This window comes from Nannospalax galili, unplaced genomic scaffold (assembly GCF_000622305.1).
Source record: "Nannospalax galili isolate Female #2095 unplaced genomic scaffold, S.galili_v1.0 scaffold1488, whole genome shotgun sequence".
Classification (NCBI taxonomy): Eukaryota; Metazoa; Chordata; class Mammalia; order Rodentia; family Spalacidae; genus Nannospalax; species Nannospalax galili.
The window spans coordinates 2,015,163-2,031,901 of NW_008358859.1; the positions used below are offsets into that span (position 1 = coordinate 2,015,163).

General features: G+C 51.0%; 1 protein-coding gene across 2 annotated transcripts in view; it reads left to right on the top strand.

Moving 5' to 3' along the window:
• Positions 1–16,739, top strand: part of Camta1 (calmodulin binding transcription activator 1) — a 912,046-nt gene that overhangs the window by 641,418 nt on the left and 253,889 nt on the right. For both annotated transcript variants that reach the window (XM_017795412.2, XM_029558273.1), the window contains one exon: positions 435–506. In XM_017795412.2, the coding sequence (XP_017650901.1) occupies positions 435–506 (72 nt within the window). The remainder of the gene's footprint in view (positions 1–434; positions 507–16,739) is intronic.

Consider the following 16,739-nt stretch of genomic DNA (forward strand, 5'->3'; position numbering starts at 1 on the left):
GAAGAAGAGAGAGAGAGAGAGAGAGAGAGAGAGAGAGAGAGAGAGACTGTGTGTCTATGTGTGTTGTGTTTTAATCCACATGGTAACCGTCAGTCCTTCCCACAGCCGGGGGTCTCAGTCTAGGTTCTAGCAATGAGTGGCAGGATTTCAAATCCCTGAATGTGCACGTTTGTGATTTCCCTAACCCTTGGCAGTCCTGGACTCTCAGGTGCCTCTGGGCACTGACAGCATACACTGCCAGATGCATGGTCCTGCTGGCATGGCACACAGTCCATCTTAGATCCTGTCCCTGCACTTGAGTCTTAGAGCCGGAGCCTACTGTGTGCCTCGGTCTCCCCAGGTCTGCCCAGGTCTTCTTGCTCCTTCTCCGTTGCACTGTCCTCCTTCCTTCCTTCCTCTTTCCAACTGAATTCTCGTTTTTCCTCTCTCCCTAGTGCTTGTACGGCTGCTATGTCCATTCCTCCATCATCCCCACCTTCCACAGGAGGTGCTACTGGCTCCTTCAGGTAGGTGGCTGGGACTGGATTCTTTCTGCGTCGCTGATGCTTGGGAAGGGTCCTTGGAGGGCACTGAGGGGACGTGGGACTTGTGTGACAGGGCTGAGAGCCCCGGTGAGTTTTCTTAGATTTCAGCTGTGTGTGCTGAGGCCAGTTTGGTGGCTGGTCTGGTTGTCAAGTACCAGGAAGGAAAGAGAGAGCTGGTGATGGGTGTAGACCTTGCTCACCCAGGGAGAAACAGAATAGATCCTTCAGGGTGCCAGTGTACTTTGGTTTCCTTTTGATTACAATGGAAAAGAAGGCTGAGAAGCCTGTCCCTGACTGTGAGATGCTTGTCGGCTAATAGTCACATGTTCATTTTCTCTCTTGGTTAGCCACAAGGCATGTGTGGGAAACAGGCCTCCAGAGGCATGCCAGGAGCAGTAGGATTGACAGAGATGTCTGTTCCTCCTTGAGGAGGAGCTCCTAGCTCCTTGGGAAGGAGCTCTGCCATCAATTTATGATGTCTGCCATAGAGGGTTTGGAGAAAAAGATGGTATAAGAGTGCCTGCCTCCACATCCTGTGGAGGGTGGCCCTCTACCCACAGTACCAGGCAGACAGCCTCTGTCCATGGTGCTTGGAAGCCTCTGTCCTTGGCGCTAGGCAGCGGCTGCCTATGGTGCTGGGAGCCTCTGGCTATGGTGGGAAACAGCCTCTGTCCGTGGTGCTAGACAGGCAGCTTCTGTCCATGGTACTAGGAAGCCTCTGTCCGTGGTGCAAGCACAGATAAGGTATTTGTGGAGGCCACATAGCCTCTGGTTTACTGAAGGAAACCCGGGAGACAGGGCTGCTATATGGATTGAAGGGAAGAGGATCTATCCACTGGGACTGGAATTGAGCCCCTTTCCAAGCATGTCCTCTGATTTTCACTGATCTTTGTAGAACCTATCCCAACGGCTTGGCAGCATCCCACCCCAAACTCTTCCTACTACCTCTGCCCAGGAGTTGCTACCTGGCTTTCTGCGGTCATCCTACTGTCTGTGTCCACTTCTGTTCCAGCTGGAAAGCACCTGGGTCTTGGTGGCTCAGGGATGTTCTTGACCTGAGGGGCATGATTGGGAGGGAACTGACAGAGGGAAAAGCAAGTCCCCAGCACCATAGCATGTGTACAGACAGAAAAGAACCTCAAAGACTGCTGGGTACAGGAAGTCGCTGTTCCCAGGGAAGATTGGCTGGAAGGTGTCTGTGAGGCTCAAAGCCATCTGGATAGGGAGGCTGAAGATCAGCCTGGTCAAGGCCTCTATCCTGGGCCCGCAGCTGCAGCCACCAGGCCTTTCTGTTCTCCCTCAGTTCCCAGGAATAATTGCCTGTGGTTTGGCGTGTTCATTATTAAATGACACCCTGGTCTATCAAAGGATACGCTGATCTGCAAAGACATTTCACAACACCAGGCTCCACTGTTGCTCACTTGTCCTGGCACTCAGTGTCCCCCGTAGGTTGATGTACAAGTGTCTGGTTTTCTAATTTCTCAGTGATGTGTCCTTGTGAGGGTGTTTTACATGGTCATGCATGCTGCTTCAGAATCTTGCTAATAGGAATGTTCCCAGAAGTAATTAAGCTAGGCAGAGAGTTTTCTCACTACGGAAGTGGTAGTGGAGTGTGGGACTCCACCTTAAGGGCAGCACTCTGGCCAGGTTAGTGTGCACCAGTGTGTCCCTTTCTCAGCTGCTGGCTTCCATAAGCCTTACTTATCCCAGGCAGCCTTCAGTTTGGGGGATTTCTTCCTGGGCTGCCAACTCCTGGGGCCTGGCTCTGCCTCTTTCTTTTGGTATGCATGCCCCTGGTCAGAATGCATCTTTGGCATGCCTTCTCTGTCCTGCCAGGCTAAGAATCCTGCCAGAACAGCTCCTCGCATGCTGGCTTGCTGCCGGTAGTCCTGGTACCTGCACTTGGGAATGGCCCCTCCTCAGGCCCGCTCTGCCTGCCTCCACTGCCTCCCCTCATTCCCCCACGCTCCTTTGGCTTTTTCATTCCACTAAATTTCCTTTGCTGGAATCAGACACCATTGGGTGGTGTGAGAGCCGAGCTCATTTCTCCATGGCTGCATTCTGATGACTCCTGCGGGGGGCAGGGGACTTGTCCCAGTCTCTTGCTTTCATTTCCTGGTTTCTGGGTGCTGCGGACACACCTGGGCTGATTCATGTGCATGCATCTGGTTTGTCGCTGTCCAGTTAGCAGGAAGCTGGATTCTATCCAGCATGGCAGGATCAGCTTTCTTCATGAATGCCTTGGGGCTTCTTCATCTTATCCCACATGAGGAGGGCTCATCACCCTCACCCTCACCTCACACACCAGTCTTGCTTCTGCTCTGTGATCTCGCAACAAGACAGTTCCCAGGTAGGGGATTCCCCACCCCAGCAAGGCTGAACCACAGGAAATTAAGGAGCTTAGGCCAAAGCAATTAGCACAAGGCACATCCTGCCTGCTCAGAGCCAGGCGCTCAACAGCAGCCAATGCTGCTCAGGGTGATTTGCTCCGGTGCTAATTACAACACCAAGACTATAGCATCCTGGTCAGGTTTAATTTCTCTGATATTAAGGAAGATACTGTGAGACACTGGCCCAGATAGAGCTTGGCCCACGTTTGACTCTGACACCAATAGCGAGAGGAAGAGGTTGGTGGGCATGAAGATGTCAGGGTGGTGCCCTCATGAGAGCTAGGACGAGAAGCTGTCAAGTAAGGCCACGTCATCAGCATTAGAGTTTCTGAGCCGTCTTGCTTTCTTCTGGGGAGAATGTGTCTCTCTGTCCCTCTGTGTGTGCCGTTTGCACTCTCTCTCTCTCCCTCCCTCCCTCCCTCCCTCCCTCCTGCTCCACTGCTAATGAGGATTCCACTAGAGTTCAATCTAAGACATAAACAAGCAAGCAGGCCCAGGATGTAGACACTGACATCTGGCTAGGCCACAGGTGTACAAGGCTGTTGTCAAGGCCACAGGAGCCACTAAACAGCTCATGGTAGGCCACTCATGCCCAGGACAGCATCCCAGACTGCACACCACTTGGAGCTCAGATGCATCCGCTCCTCATTCCTCCAGCTGACCAGGCCCCGAGGCCCCAGATACCTACCCACTGTGATGTGCAGAAGGCCTTCTGCAGGTACCACACTCTGCCTTTTCTCACACCCTCAGCCTCACCAGGGGCTCCCATGCCACAGCCATCAGGGCTCCAGCCATCAGGGCCCCAGACTGCAATGAACTCACTACTACATTTTCTAGATGGGCCACCCAGGTCCAGAGAAAACAGGATCAGGCATGGACTCACACAGCAGCCAACTAGGGGGCAGGACATGGATGCTCCAGTCACTGCACCCTGCAAGCCACTGCTCCCAGTGCCTGACATGGCTGTGATTGCAGTTTCCAGGCATGATGAGCCTTGCCAGGGCCAGAGGCAGTACCAAAGGATGAAGCAGAGTGACATGGAAAGGGGTTGCCCCATCTGAGCCCTCAGATCTCAGCTCCCTGGTCTCTGCTGTTCAACCCTTTGAACAAATCCCTCCCACAAAACAAGCCTGTTTTGGGCCATGCTTCCCGGCACACTCCACTGGTTTATTTGCAAACTATTTCTGATTCTAATGAGTGCTTTTCTCTGTGCCATTGTCCTCTAAAACATTTAATGAATGTTTTCTGTGCAGTAAGGCAGGGAGTGTGTCTCCACAAGGCTGCCGTGGTGGTTAGGGCTGCTTAACGGCTCATTCCAGCCTGTGGGGCAGAGGCCGCTGGGATTCTTCCTAGCCCGGCTCAGCCTAGCCCAGCCCTGCAACACAGAAGCCTTTGGGAAGGAGGGACCCTGGGGCTCAGGGGGAGACCCCCAGCACAGGGAGGGGAGCTGTTGATTCGCTGATTGAGAGCTGGCATTTCAACTTCAAGATTGAGGAGCAGCATTGGGTTCTGATTCCAAAGAGCTGGGTTCTAATCCTACCCGGTCCACCCTGAACACCAGCAGCTGTGTCCATGGGACTGACCACTGCTGAACACTGCTTTCTGGCCAGTCACATATCCCATGTCACCAGGCAGAAGTGAGCAGTCACCCAGTCACTGGGAGGACAGAATGAAGGTCAGCCACGACTGTCCTCTCTGCTTCTTCATGGGGCTCCATTGTCACCCCTTTCTCTAGATGAGACATATGGGAGACAGAGCACTGGACACCTTTTCCCAGGTCCATTAAAGTATCCAGAGAAAATGTCTACAAGCCTCTAAAACCCCGAGCCCCCTACAAATAGTGAATTCAGGAAAGTGGTGACAAAATACCTGAGGAATCGTCTTATAAGGAAGAAAGATGTATTTTTGGCTCATGGTTTTAGAGGTTTCCAGTCGATGGTTGCTAGACCCTGTCAGTTTGGTCTGTGGTGGCACTGGACATCATGGTTTAAAGGGTACTGTGAAGTGAAGCTGTATATCTCAGCTGGTAAGCAGAGAGAGAGAGACAGAGACAGAGACAGAGGTAGGAGGGGCCAGGTCCTGACATACACATCCAGAGTAACCCTGCTTCCTCTTACTGGGCACCACCTTTTCATGGTGTCACAGACAGGGGACCTAGTCTTTAGTGCATGGGCTTTCAGGACATTTCCCATCTGAACCATCACAAATACCGCTGCCACCAACAGCAGGCATGGGTCTCAGGGGTCCCTGGACTCTGTGCCCAGTTAAGCAAGGAGGGAAAAGTTCTGAGCAGCTGGACCCTTTGAGTATCATGAGAGTAGAGTTCACCCAGTCCCGGTGGCTTTAACACACCTGTCTCCTCGGTAATTGAGCAGAGGGTGTGGTGCTGCTTAGGATGGGCTGGAACAGAGGTCCAACCTGCCAAGCTTGTCCTTGCTTGAAGCTCATGGAGACCACAGCCCCAACCATGAACAGCTACTTGGTACTTAGAAACGCCATGCCCTGCAGTGTTTTGGTTCCCAAAGCTGCCCTGGGGTGTGAGGATGTGGAGTCAAGACTGGGGTGACTTTTTCCCAGTGTACATGGAAGAAACTGAGGGTCAGGGAAAATAAGGGTTCCCAAATAGCATTGGGCAGGAAGGGCTGAGCCTGGGTCAGGCTTGAAACAGACATGACCCATGTCCTTAGGGGGCTTGGAGGGCGTAGTGATCACATTCTAGGGTCACATGGATACAGTGACAGAAATGAAAAGGAGATGGCTCACAGACCCTATACATGCTGCCTCACAGAGGTCAGACCTGAAGCCAAGAATCAAGAGAATCTGACAGTCTCTGGCCATATGCTCAGTCCCCACCATGTCCCGAGTTCTTTATATCCTGGTGAGGTTGGGAAGGGATGCTGACTCTAATAATCAGTGAGGTCAACTTGACAGGAGTCGTGTAGGAGACAAACCTCCCGGCACACCCATGAGGAATTCATCTTAGCTCCTGGGCATGCCTGTGAGGGATTGCGCTGACTGGGGTAATTGAGGTAGGAAGATCCACACTAAAAGTGGGTGATCCCATTCCCCAGGAATGTAAAATGGAGAAGGGCTAGCTGAGCACAAGCATTTATTGCTTTCTGCTTCTTGACCGCGGATGCGACGTGACCAGCCGTGAACTGTGAACTGAAATGAAACCTTTCTCCCTTGGGTTGCTTTTGTTGGGTTGTCTTATCAACAACAACAGGAAAAGAAACCAAGACACCGACCTCTTCAGGCCATACCTCTGCCTGTCACACCCAAGCTGACCATGCAAGCTGACCATGTAGAGCACTCTCCAAGATGCATGTGCCTCGGCAGGGCACAAGCCAGCTCCTAGGCAGCACAGGGGCAGGAATGGCTGACCCTGCAGCAAACGGCCCTCAGCATGAACCTCACTTCAAATTTACATGCCTAGGGCAACACCTCAGGCTGGTCCACACAATGAATTCTGAGGAAACAGCCACGGGCTGAGTGGTCTAGAAAAGCTTCCTGGAGGTCACAGGAGGAATTGAGCCCAGAGCTGAAAGTTGGCGGAGACAGGGTGAGAAGGATGTCTTTCTGAGCTCTTCCGACATAAGGCGGGTATGGGCAGGTGCCCAGAGGTTAGTGGGGCTGACATGGCTCAACAGTCTCAGCTCAACACATGTGAGCCAGCATTGTCTGGAAAGAGGCCTAAGGAAGGACCAGTTCGGTAAACCAGCCAGGAGGTTTGAAGGAGACTGTTGGGAAAGTCCTGGTATTTACCACCTCTGCTTCAGACTCAGAGAGCAGGAGAGGGGGCGCCTAGGCAAGGTGCCAGTACAAAACCACTTAGAGAGCTGGGATCCTGTAGTCCACACGGGAGGCTGAGAACATGTTATTGACCAGTCTGGGCAGCATAGCAATACCCTGTTTCTAAAACAGAGAATAAAGATGCTTCAGTTGAAACTCCTCTAGGGCAGTCCATGTTGGTAGGAGTCATCGTTGTTATCAATATCATCATCATTAATAATAACAGTAGCTGCAGTCTTCATGGGCCTTGTGCTTCTGAGCTCTTTGTGGTCTTCACAGGCTGTTGCATTGTTATTATTACTATGTAGAAATGAAGCTGGGATCACTCCAGGCCTGGGCTTAGACTGGCCTTTGTGACAGTTTGACATGCTGGAAGAGCGTTGGTCCCAAACCAGATATTAGCTCTCCTCACAGAACCTCCAGCTGATGGTCACTGCTTAGGAAGAAGGGTCAGGTCTACAGGAAGAGCAAGGGCCTTTGGGCCAGAGGATACACTGCAGGAAAGAGGGAGGGCCAGTGCTGGTGACTCAGGGGTGGGGTATGGGTGAGGGAAGGTCCATGATACCCTGGGAAGGAGCCGCTGCAGGAGAGGAAGGAGAGACTGGGGCTGAAGGGGGGATGGGATCCTCTGAGCCTTGAAGCATACAGACCAGGCATAATTAAACCAAAGCCAAGTAGATGGTCCATCTGAAAGTCTCACTTGGGGAAACACGTCAGGAAACTTGCACAGGGCGGCTGGCAAAGGGGCAAGTTTGGCGGCAGAGGAGAGGAAGGAAGGTACCAGCAGGCAGATCTCTCCTGAGCCGCCTTCTTGTGTCTGCTTTATTCTAACTAGCAGCGTCCCCATCTTTCTCCATTTAATGTCCCTTGAATAACGTGATCGGGAGATTAGGTAGACACCAAGAATTTACGGCGCTATGCAAAAAAATTGCTCAATTCCATTAAGATTTCAGGACCCTGGCCAAGGCTGCGCGGCGGAGCGGGTAGTATTTCCTTAGATGTCTTTGCTTGATTGCGATTTACGATGCCAAGGCCACGGCTCTACCCACCTAAAGCTTCCAGAAAATATGGCAACCCCCCCCCCAAACCAGCTATTATCCTCTCTGAGGAATGTCACTGGGCATTTTCCAGAAGATTCCTTTATCCTGATCCCTTACTTCCTCTTCCTCTAAGAACAGGGGACAAGAGGATGTCTGGGTGGATTTTTCCACAGGTCCCATTGTTTAGGGGAGCAGAGCCTAGGAGTCTGCAGTGCTCAGGTGCAGTGGCTGGCCTAGCCTTCACCTAGCAGGTTGCACTGGGCCAAGATTGCTGGCCAGAGCCCTGTGGCGTCCTGGGACCCTCTGCTTCCACCTAGTGGGCAAGGCAGGTACTGGGGCTAGGACAGTCGACCAGGATCAGGGCTTGGGACCAACCTGGTTTGAACTCAGTCCCTCCCTTGGGAGCCTAGGACTCTGACCCCGTGAATTGAATTTCTCCTCTCTCTCTCTCTCTCTCTCTCTCTCTCTCTCTCCTTCCTTCCTTCCTTTATTTTTTGATAAAGCATTAAATTTCCACTGTAAAGATGGGTGGACAGAGGTCAGACCCACAAAAGTCTTAGAGTCATGCTTGACAGGCTGTTAGATGTTACCACCCAGCTAGGACCACTGCCCGTGGCTTTTACTCCAGCAGACTGGGTAGGTGGGTGGTAGTGGGGGTGGTCCCTAAGAAACCATCTTTCAATTGGTGAAATTTGAGGTCTGTTAGATGCAGTCATGTGACTACACACCCCAAGGTCTGGTTTGTTCTAGTCTTGGGCAGGAATTTGTCCTATGGTTATGTAAGTTGAAACCTTTGCATTCTGGCAGTCAGTCTCCTATTCTCCCCTACACCAGGCCTCCTCTGCTACCTGTCCCACTGTGACAGAAGTATAATGGCCCCTAGCCTGGCCTGAAAACCCTTCTTTGTCCGTTAGCCATAAAAGGACTGGGCTCACACTAGCTGGAACACAGGGGCAGGATGGAGCTGCCTGTGCCATGGTCCCTCGGAGATGGGAGTTATTAATTAGTCTTATTATCCAGAGCTTGTCAGTCTCTTAATCCTTGGGTCTGCAGAGGGGTTTGTGCCTCCACAGTGCATGGTGTCAGCCTGGCTAAGCAATTGCTTTTAATATAAAGGCAGAACAATGAGCTCTACAGTTTGGTTACTATCTTTATCTATCAAGCCAAACAATTTGCACTCCCCTTTACAGAATACCCTTCAAAGACGAGGAGAAATGCCAAAGCGGCTTAATTTCCCGGCTAGATGGCTTATAATACAGGCTTTTGTCTAATTATCCTGTGCATGTAATCTTGAGCTGACATCCTGTCCTTAATATCCTAATCTTCTTTGGAGCAAAGGGGAAACTCTGCTTCCCAAAGCAAAAGACAAAAGTTTGCCTCAAGGAAACACTTCCTGTGTCGCCTCTGAAGGAGCTCAAAGGGCCGAGAATGAAATTCAGATGTGATTTGATAGAATCTGAGGCAGGTGTGACATGCTCCACATGTGACTGTCAGCAGCTCACTGGGGTCTCTAGCTGTGCCCAGCGGTGACACCGTCCTTTGTGGGAAGTCGGAGACTTGCTTGAACAAGGATTTCCCACGGTCAGGCCTCATCACTTCTTTCACTGCTTAGCCTTCCACTGTCTCCCAGATGTGAGATGAGACATGTTACATGCCCCAGACCTGTAGCAAGTGGTCTTTAGCTAGCAGGTGTGTGCAGGTGTGCACAGGTATACACAGGTGCATGAAGGAATGCATATGCACAGGTGTGCATGGGCACACACAGATATTCACAAGCGTGCATAGGTATACACATGTATATACAGGTGCTCACAAGTATGCACAGGTGTGCACCAGTGTTTATGGATGTACATGGCTATATATAATGAAAATTCCAGTGCCAGAGGTGGGCTGCCCCCTATGAGCTGTTGGCCCAAGGGACACTAGAGGTCCCCAAAACAACAAAGGCCATTGTCAATAATGTTGCTTGTACACCAGAAGTGGACGGGAAAACATTATTGCTGAAGACACTGCATGATGTGAGCGGGGGAGAGGGAGAAATCAAGCTTGAACTAAGCTGGAAACTCCCTGCCACTGGATGGGTGGCTTTCATGGTGCCAAAGGCAACACACAGATGACTGGGGGAGAACAGTCCCCTATAATTCTGCTCAATGATGGACCCTGCATGTCACACTTACCAACATACCAACAGGATGTTCCTGCTGGTGCAATACTGGAGCGTCTAGTGTATGTACAACCAGCAAATTTTTGATTGGATATAATGTCCACTCCTAGGGGTGGAACACACATCTGGTACTGTAGTGTATGCAGGTATACACAGGTGTTCACAGGCATGCATGAGTGTGCATGGGTATACACATGTAAACACAGGTATGCACAGGAATGCACAGGTATGCACGTGAAATTGTAAGTGTATACAGGTATATACATGTTCAAAGGTGTGCACAAGTAGCACGTGTTCTTGGGTGTGCATGGGTCTATATAAATATTCATAAGTGTGCACAGGCATGCACATATATGCATATATGATCACAGATGTGCACAGGTATACACATGTATGTACACATGTTCACAAGTATGCATAAGTATCCATGGTTGTGCATGTATACAGATGCATAAGTGTGCATGTGTGATCATGGGTACACACAAATATTTATAAGTGCTCACAAGTATACACAGGTATATACATGTGTCCGCAGGTGTGCACGGGTTTTACACACATCCTCATGAGCATGCACAGCTGTGCACAGATATGCATAAGTACTGGTTACCTTGATGCTGTGGAATACTGACAGGGTTACCCTTTCTCCACCAGCCAGAGCGAAGGCAGCCCAAGTGGTCCTGTCAGATGCACTGATGGGGGGGGTCCAGCCTGACGTGGTGCCACCGTGCCCGCCTCTCTTCTGCCCTTACCAGCTCCTTCCAGCTTTCCAAGAGCACCTGCCAGGCTAAACCAAAGTCACCTTGCCAACCTCACCTTCTGATGTCCCAGCAGCATCTCAAGGTTGGCTGATCTCTTTCTGGAATGTTCTCTGCTGTACAGGTGTTCCCAGGATCTCAGCCCCCGAACCCCTGTGCCATCTCTTTTTCTTTGACCCCTGCTGGAATGACGCTGGGCTTGTCCTCACGTCCTTGTGGGATCACATCCTTCAGTCTCAGGGCTCACATGCCGGTTTTAGGCCAGTGATGCTTACATTCAAACCTGGGCCCTGACCTCACTGGTCAGTCTCAGAATTCATATCCAGCTGCCTTCCAAGCAGCCTTCCTGCAGGAGCTCAGGAGCACTTCACCTCCAACAAGAACCACTGCTCCCAGGGGCTCTAGCCAGGCTTCTCCAGCCCCCCCCCTTTCCCTCACTCCCCTCCCTGCTCAGAAATGTGAACCCAGATCCTCCCTCCTCTCTTTTCTACAGACCCTGGCTGTCTCTGTGACCAGGCCAGGGACTCTTCTTTGCAGGTGGTCCATCCCCCACAATGCACTGGGATAGCCACTTAAATTCCAAATCAGATTACCATCTTTCTCACACCCCAGTCAGCAACATAAAACATCAGCCGTGCCCTTCTGTGACCTCTCATGGACCTGCAGCACCTAACTCATCTCTGCCCAGGTCGGGGTCCTTGGCTCCCAGTCTGGCTGCCGGGTGCCCTAGGGCCACATGTGTCCCTCTCTCTGCCTGGAGGATGGCCTGGATCCTCTACTGTGGTTAAGATGCAGGCCTCAGCTCAGCTGACAGGTGCTGCTCAGAGCTTCCTGACACTCCTTTCCAGGCAAACCACTCTGTGCCCCTCCTCACCGCTTTATGATGTCTAGAAATGCAGAGTGGATCTCACAAGCACCTGGACACCCATCTCTGCAGCAACCCATCTTGTTTCCATTTCGTACAAGTCTTTGTGTTTGAAGGCAAGTTTAAATACAGAGACAATCGAGTACATACTTACCAGTTGGGGGTTGAAGTAAGGGTGTGAGTTCACAGCCCATCAAGACCAGGAACACATTTCCCTCTGGAAAGCCTCATGGTCGATCCCCTTGACTGATTCCCATAGGTCAGTGACCAACTAGGTTTCCCCTTGGGGATGACTTCTTCCTGTTCTGGAAGCTTTGACCAGGTGAATGGAACTGTTAACTGAGGAATCTGAGGTTCCCTTTTATGGGCTCCTATTCTCAATAAAATAATGTAAAAACTGACTCCAGGCTGGAGAAATGGCTCAGCGGCTAAGAGCACTGGCTGGTCTTGCAGAGGATGAGACCCAGGTTCAGTTCCCAGCACCCACATGGTGGCTAACAACCATCTGTAACTCCATTTCCAGGGGTTGCAATGCCCTCTTCTGACTTCTGCGGGCATTGCACGACACCAGTGCACTTATACACATGCAGGCAATGCACTCATACACATAAAATAAAAAATAGTAATAAAAATATTTTAAATGACTCAGAAAGAAGATCAAGGAGTATTTTATTAGAGTTTGAGAGAATACAGCAGGACAGGTAATCTGTAAATCCTGGAGGCAATCTGTAAATCTGCTACCAGGAGGAGGAAGGGAGGAGAGGAAGAGGAGGAGGAAGGGAAGAGAGGAAGAGAGAAAACCATGTCTTTCGAGTTAGAAAGCAAGAAAGCAGGCAGGTTCAGCAATGGGGTGTTAGAAACAGGTCTGGGGTCCCAAGAGAATGGCCACATAATCCAAAGCATTTTGGCAAGGCACAAAGTTTGACTTCTGCAGAAAGGTGTCAAGCAGTCTTGGATCCGACAAGCACACTTTGTTAAGATGACCTCTCCCTTGATACCTAATGACAGAGCCTGGCTGTCCCTATTAGTGAGGTTTAACTGCACGATCTGAACCCGATTGGCTAATTTAAAGGGAAAGAGACATTCTAGTAAGAATATTTCAAATTTAGGGGTACCAGCACATAGCCAGAGTCACAAAAGTAAAGTGTGGGGACCCTGACATGACAAACTACAGTGCTACAAGTTCCAATTGACATGCTCAGGAACACACAGCGTTAAGGTATCCATTCTATAACAAGGGTGTTAGAAAGAAAAAAACCCCAAATGTTGTAGGTGATAAGCGGAAGGCTTACTGAACACAGGGTACAACTTTGAACACACACCGAACCTTACATAAATGTTAGCTTGTGAGTCCAGGACTTGTGTCCTCTGAGAGGACAGGACCCCTACTGGAAAGAGCAACCTGGAGATAAAGATTGTGGTTAATTCTTGAGGCCTCTTAATTTACATTGTTAAAGGTAAACTTGCTTTGAAAGAAAAGACAGTACATTTCATTTCTATTTTTCTGAGAAATGGAAAGGGCCTGCACAGTAGAAGGGGGCGTAGGCTTCAGAAAGAGGGAAAATATACCAAGGGTCTTGGAAAAAGAGGGTTTATTTATAAGAGAAATGTACTCCCAAGAAGAAGAGTGGGCTAGTAAGCCCAAAAGTACTTGCCACAAGGCTATGACTTTTGTAAGACATTTGCATTTACAGAGCACCCACCTCCCCTGTTTGGAGAGTGCTAGCTTTTCTGGAGCAGGCTGTTAGATGAAGTGCAGATAAGGAAGGGTCTCCCTGCAAACTGGCCTCTTTCATATGTCAATACCGATGACACAGTCTCCAGGCCCCACACTCCCATCACAGAATTGAGCATACTCCTGTCAGGCTTCTGTCAATCAACATGACATTTTACCATCCAATGTCGCATCCCACTTGCTGGATAGGTGTGTGGGGGAGCATGACGTCCAAGGCAGGCTAGGCGGGTGGGGGAGGAGGGGTGTCACGTCTGCTTATGTCCCCTAGGGCTCCTCCCACACACGCACAGCTGACTGGGAATATCTGAGTCAGAACCAGCAGACAGCAAAGGGTGGTCTCCTTTATCCTCCCTTTCCCCTCTGACAGCCCTCCCCTTCTGGAGAAGGTTTGCCCTTTAGAAATGTGGTTTGAACTAGCTTTAATGTGAACACAGCTAAGGTCTCTAGGCATCTCTGGGGTACCCTGAGAGGCTTATACCAGGGACAACACGAGGCAGTAATCTCTGTGTGGTTAGCTTGGAGGATTGAGAGGAAATCCAGGGTAGAAATATTTGCTGATCTTGAATTGCTAACAGATTTCTTAATTTAGAGACTGACTTCTAACACTACACTGTCAGTTGGGAAGAAATGAGCTCCCACTGGGCCCCTTTCCATTGAGAGGAGCATGGTTCTGGGACTCACTATAGCTCTGACTGCTCCCCTGTCTAGGCTAGTGCCCCCAGGAGCCCACAGTGGTCTGTCCTGTGTGATATGATAACTGAGTTGTGAATGTGCCTGACCTGAGCCCAGGCTAGCCATCAGGGTACATTCAATGGCCCCAGAGGGTGTCAGAGTTCTGAGTCAGGAGATTGGGCCAGGCTATGAAGCTCTGTGGACACAGCAGCCTGGCTGGACAATAAGGGGCGGAGGGGACTTTGGCTTGGCTCTGGGAGCTATCCTTACCTCAGCTGTTCTCCAACTGCTGGAAGGCTCCACCTCTCTCATCCCAAAGCTCCCCTCTCTCCCTGAGGGCAGGTGAGAGCCTGCATTTTGCTGGATGTAGTTCAGGACTGGAATACAGAATAAAGAGAGGCTTGAACCACCCTGGGGAGGAGACACCTCCCTACTGCTTCCTGCTGCGCAGGCACCAGAGGACCAGGCCCCAGAGCCAGAGGCAAGACCCAGGAGCTACCCCTAGACCGAGCTGCCCACTGCCCTGGGTCCTGCACACTGGAAATGTGCAGGAGCCAGGGCACATTTCCACATTGTGGAACTCTACCCACAAGTGGGGCAGAAGACTCAGACATCATTTTCACCCCATCCTTGATCCTTAGGGAGGCGGAAGTGAGGTAGAGGTGGAGAAGTCCTATCTTGCTTTACTGAAGGTTAACTCTACCCCTTACAGGTAGTACTTTCTCCCGAGTGCTGGGCTGGCAAATTGTAGGCCACACTGTTCTCTGAGGCCTAAATGAAGGAGATAAAACACATCTGTTTATAGACTGCAGACTTTGTTGTAAGTCAGCATCAGCTCACTTGGAATAGTACCAGGTCTATATAGTTCTCAAGTCCCTAACCCTGGGCCAGACACTTTTTTGGTAACATGGGCAAGCCCTCTCAAAGGGGCCAGGGGAAGGTGGATCCCCTCCTCTCCAGGCTGCTCCAAGCCACCTACAGTCAAAGGAGAGGGCCTTGGTAGTCACGCTGAGCTGAGTTCTAACCTCGCTTCTGGAAGCACAAAGAGCTATGTCGCTTCAGGATAATTAACTCCAAATCTGAGCCTTGTGTCTTTGCTCACAGAATGGTGCAATGCAGTTAACGGGAAAGGTTCAAAGATGCTTTAAAGCACCTCACAGGGTGGGACACAGGCAAGCTGCTGGTGATAACTATGGCTGCTGTTGTCTTCAGGGGTCTGTTGTTAGTTACTACCCTGGACCATAACCCCCAGACCCTAGGGTCTGTTGTTACTACCCTGGACCATAACCCCCAGACCCTAGGGCCTGTTGTTACTACTCTGGACCATAACCCCCACGGAACTGGGACCCTGCATCATCCTCTCTGACTGTCTCCAGAGCGCCTCACTCTTCCCCTGCCAAGCCCTGCTTTCCTACAGTCACAGCTGAAACCCTTGGCCAGGCCTGGGTCCCTTCTCACCATGTTCCTACCCAAGTCACCCTATGAGTGTCCCTGGAGCAGCTCTCGCCCTCATTCAGCCAGGATTGTGAAATGCCGTCAGTGTTCTCCGTCCACCATCCCCCTGGCACACAGGGTATCCATGAAGCAGCCATAGTCTGCCACTTTGTCACAGCATCTCCACGCCAGCTGCCCCTCGGGGCACATCACAGCAGTCACTTCCGTTGGTCCAGGGGGAACGGGGAGGTCCCCATCCCCACCCCTCTTGACAGAACAGGAGCCCCCTGTGCTGGTGCTGCTCCAGGCTCTGTGATTCCTGCTTCCTAGAAACAGCTGCTTTTAGCAGCAGCTTGGTGAGGAAGAGAGATCTGGCCTGGTGCCTCTTCAGCCAAAGCTGTCACCCTGAAAGTTAAGAAGCACAATAGCCTGGGTGCAAGGCTGCAGAGGGAGAGTCTAGCCTCCTTGGGGTCCACTGCCATTTCTTATCACTGTCATTTACATGACCCCCAATTGCTGGGATCCTACCAGGCTCTGGACTTCGGGTAGAGTACCCCCACCTAGTCAAAGCCACAACCCTCAATCCACCCCATATATGCAAACACCAGGTCAAGAAAGCATCCCCTCTTTATTTGGGGAGAATTTTAGCATTGTTTGCAGTACCCAGGGTGCCTCAGAATCCAGCTGTTCAGCCCTTTGCTTTAAAGAAGAAAACCGTCACCCAGTGAGGTCCCCCACTTATCTAGGAATGCCCAGTGACTTGGCAGAGGAGCCCTGATTTCTAAGTGCCAGGCCAGTCCTCTTTCTGGGATGCCCCTCCACATGCAGACTGTATGTGAGCCACGGTATTTTTAACATTCCGGGCCAGCTTCCCAGGCCGCCCCAGCATGCAACTCAGCCGCCAGCCACTGGTGTCTGATCAGAGAACTCAGGCTCACAACATTAGCCTGAGTCGAGCTTAATTAGATAAAAGATCGTTCTGCTGCCAGAAACGGATGGTGCTTTCCCAGCTCCAGAAACGATGTTCGAATTCTGCTGCTGTTTGGGATGACGGCGGCCTCTTTCAAGAAGACAAGCACCTGCCTCTCTGCTTCTGAGGCAGATGGAGATGACAGCAAGTTTGTCCTGTAGAGAAGGGGCGTGCTGGTAAATGCCCGACCTTTGGAGCTCCAGGAGAATCAAAAAGGAATTCCTAGTTTGGGGGTTACAAATTTCCATGCTGCTGACTGGGAGCTTGGAGGGGTATGCAAGTGGGGTATCCTCTAGCATTTAGCAATCTTCAAACCTTAACAGACAGATCTCACAAGCCAGGACAAGCTGGCTCCAGCACGCCACAGTGTCCTTGCCATATATATATATATATATATG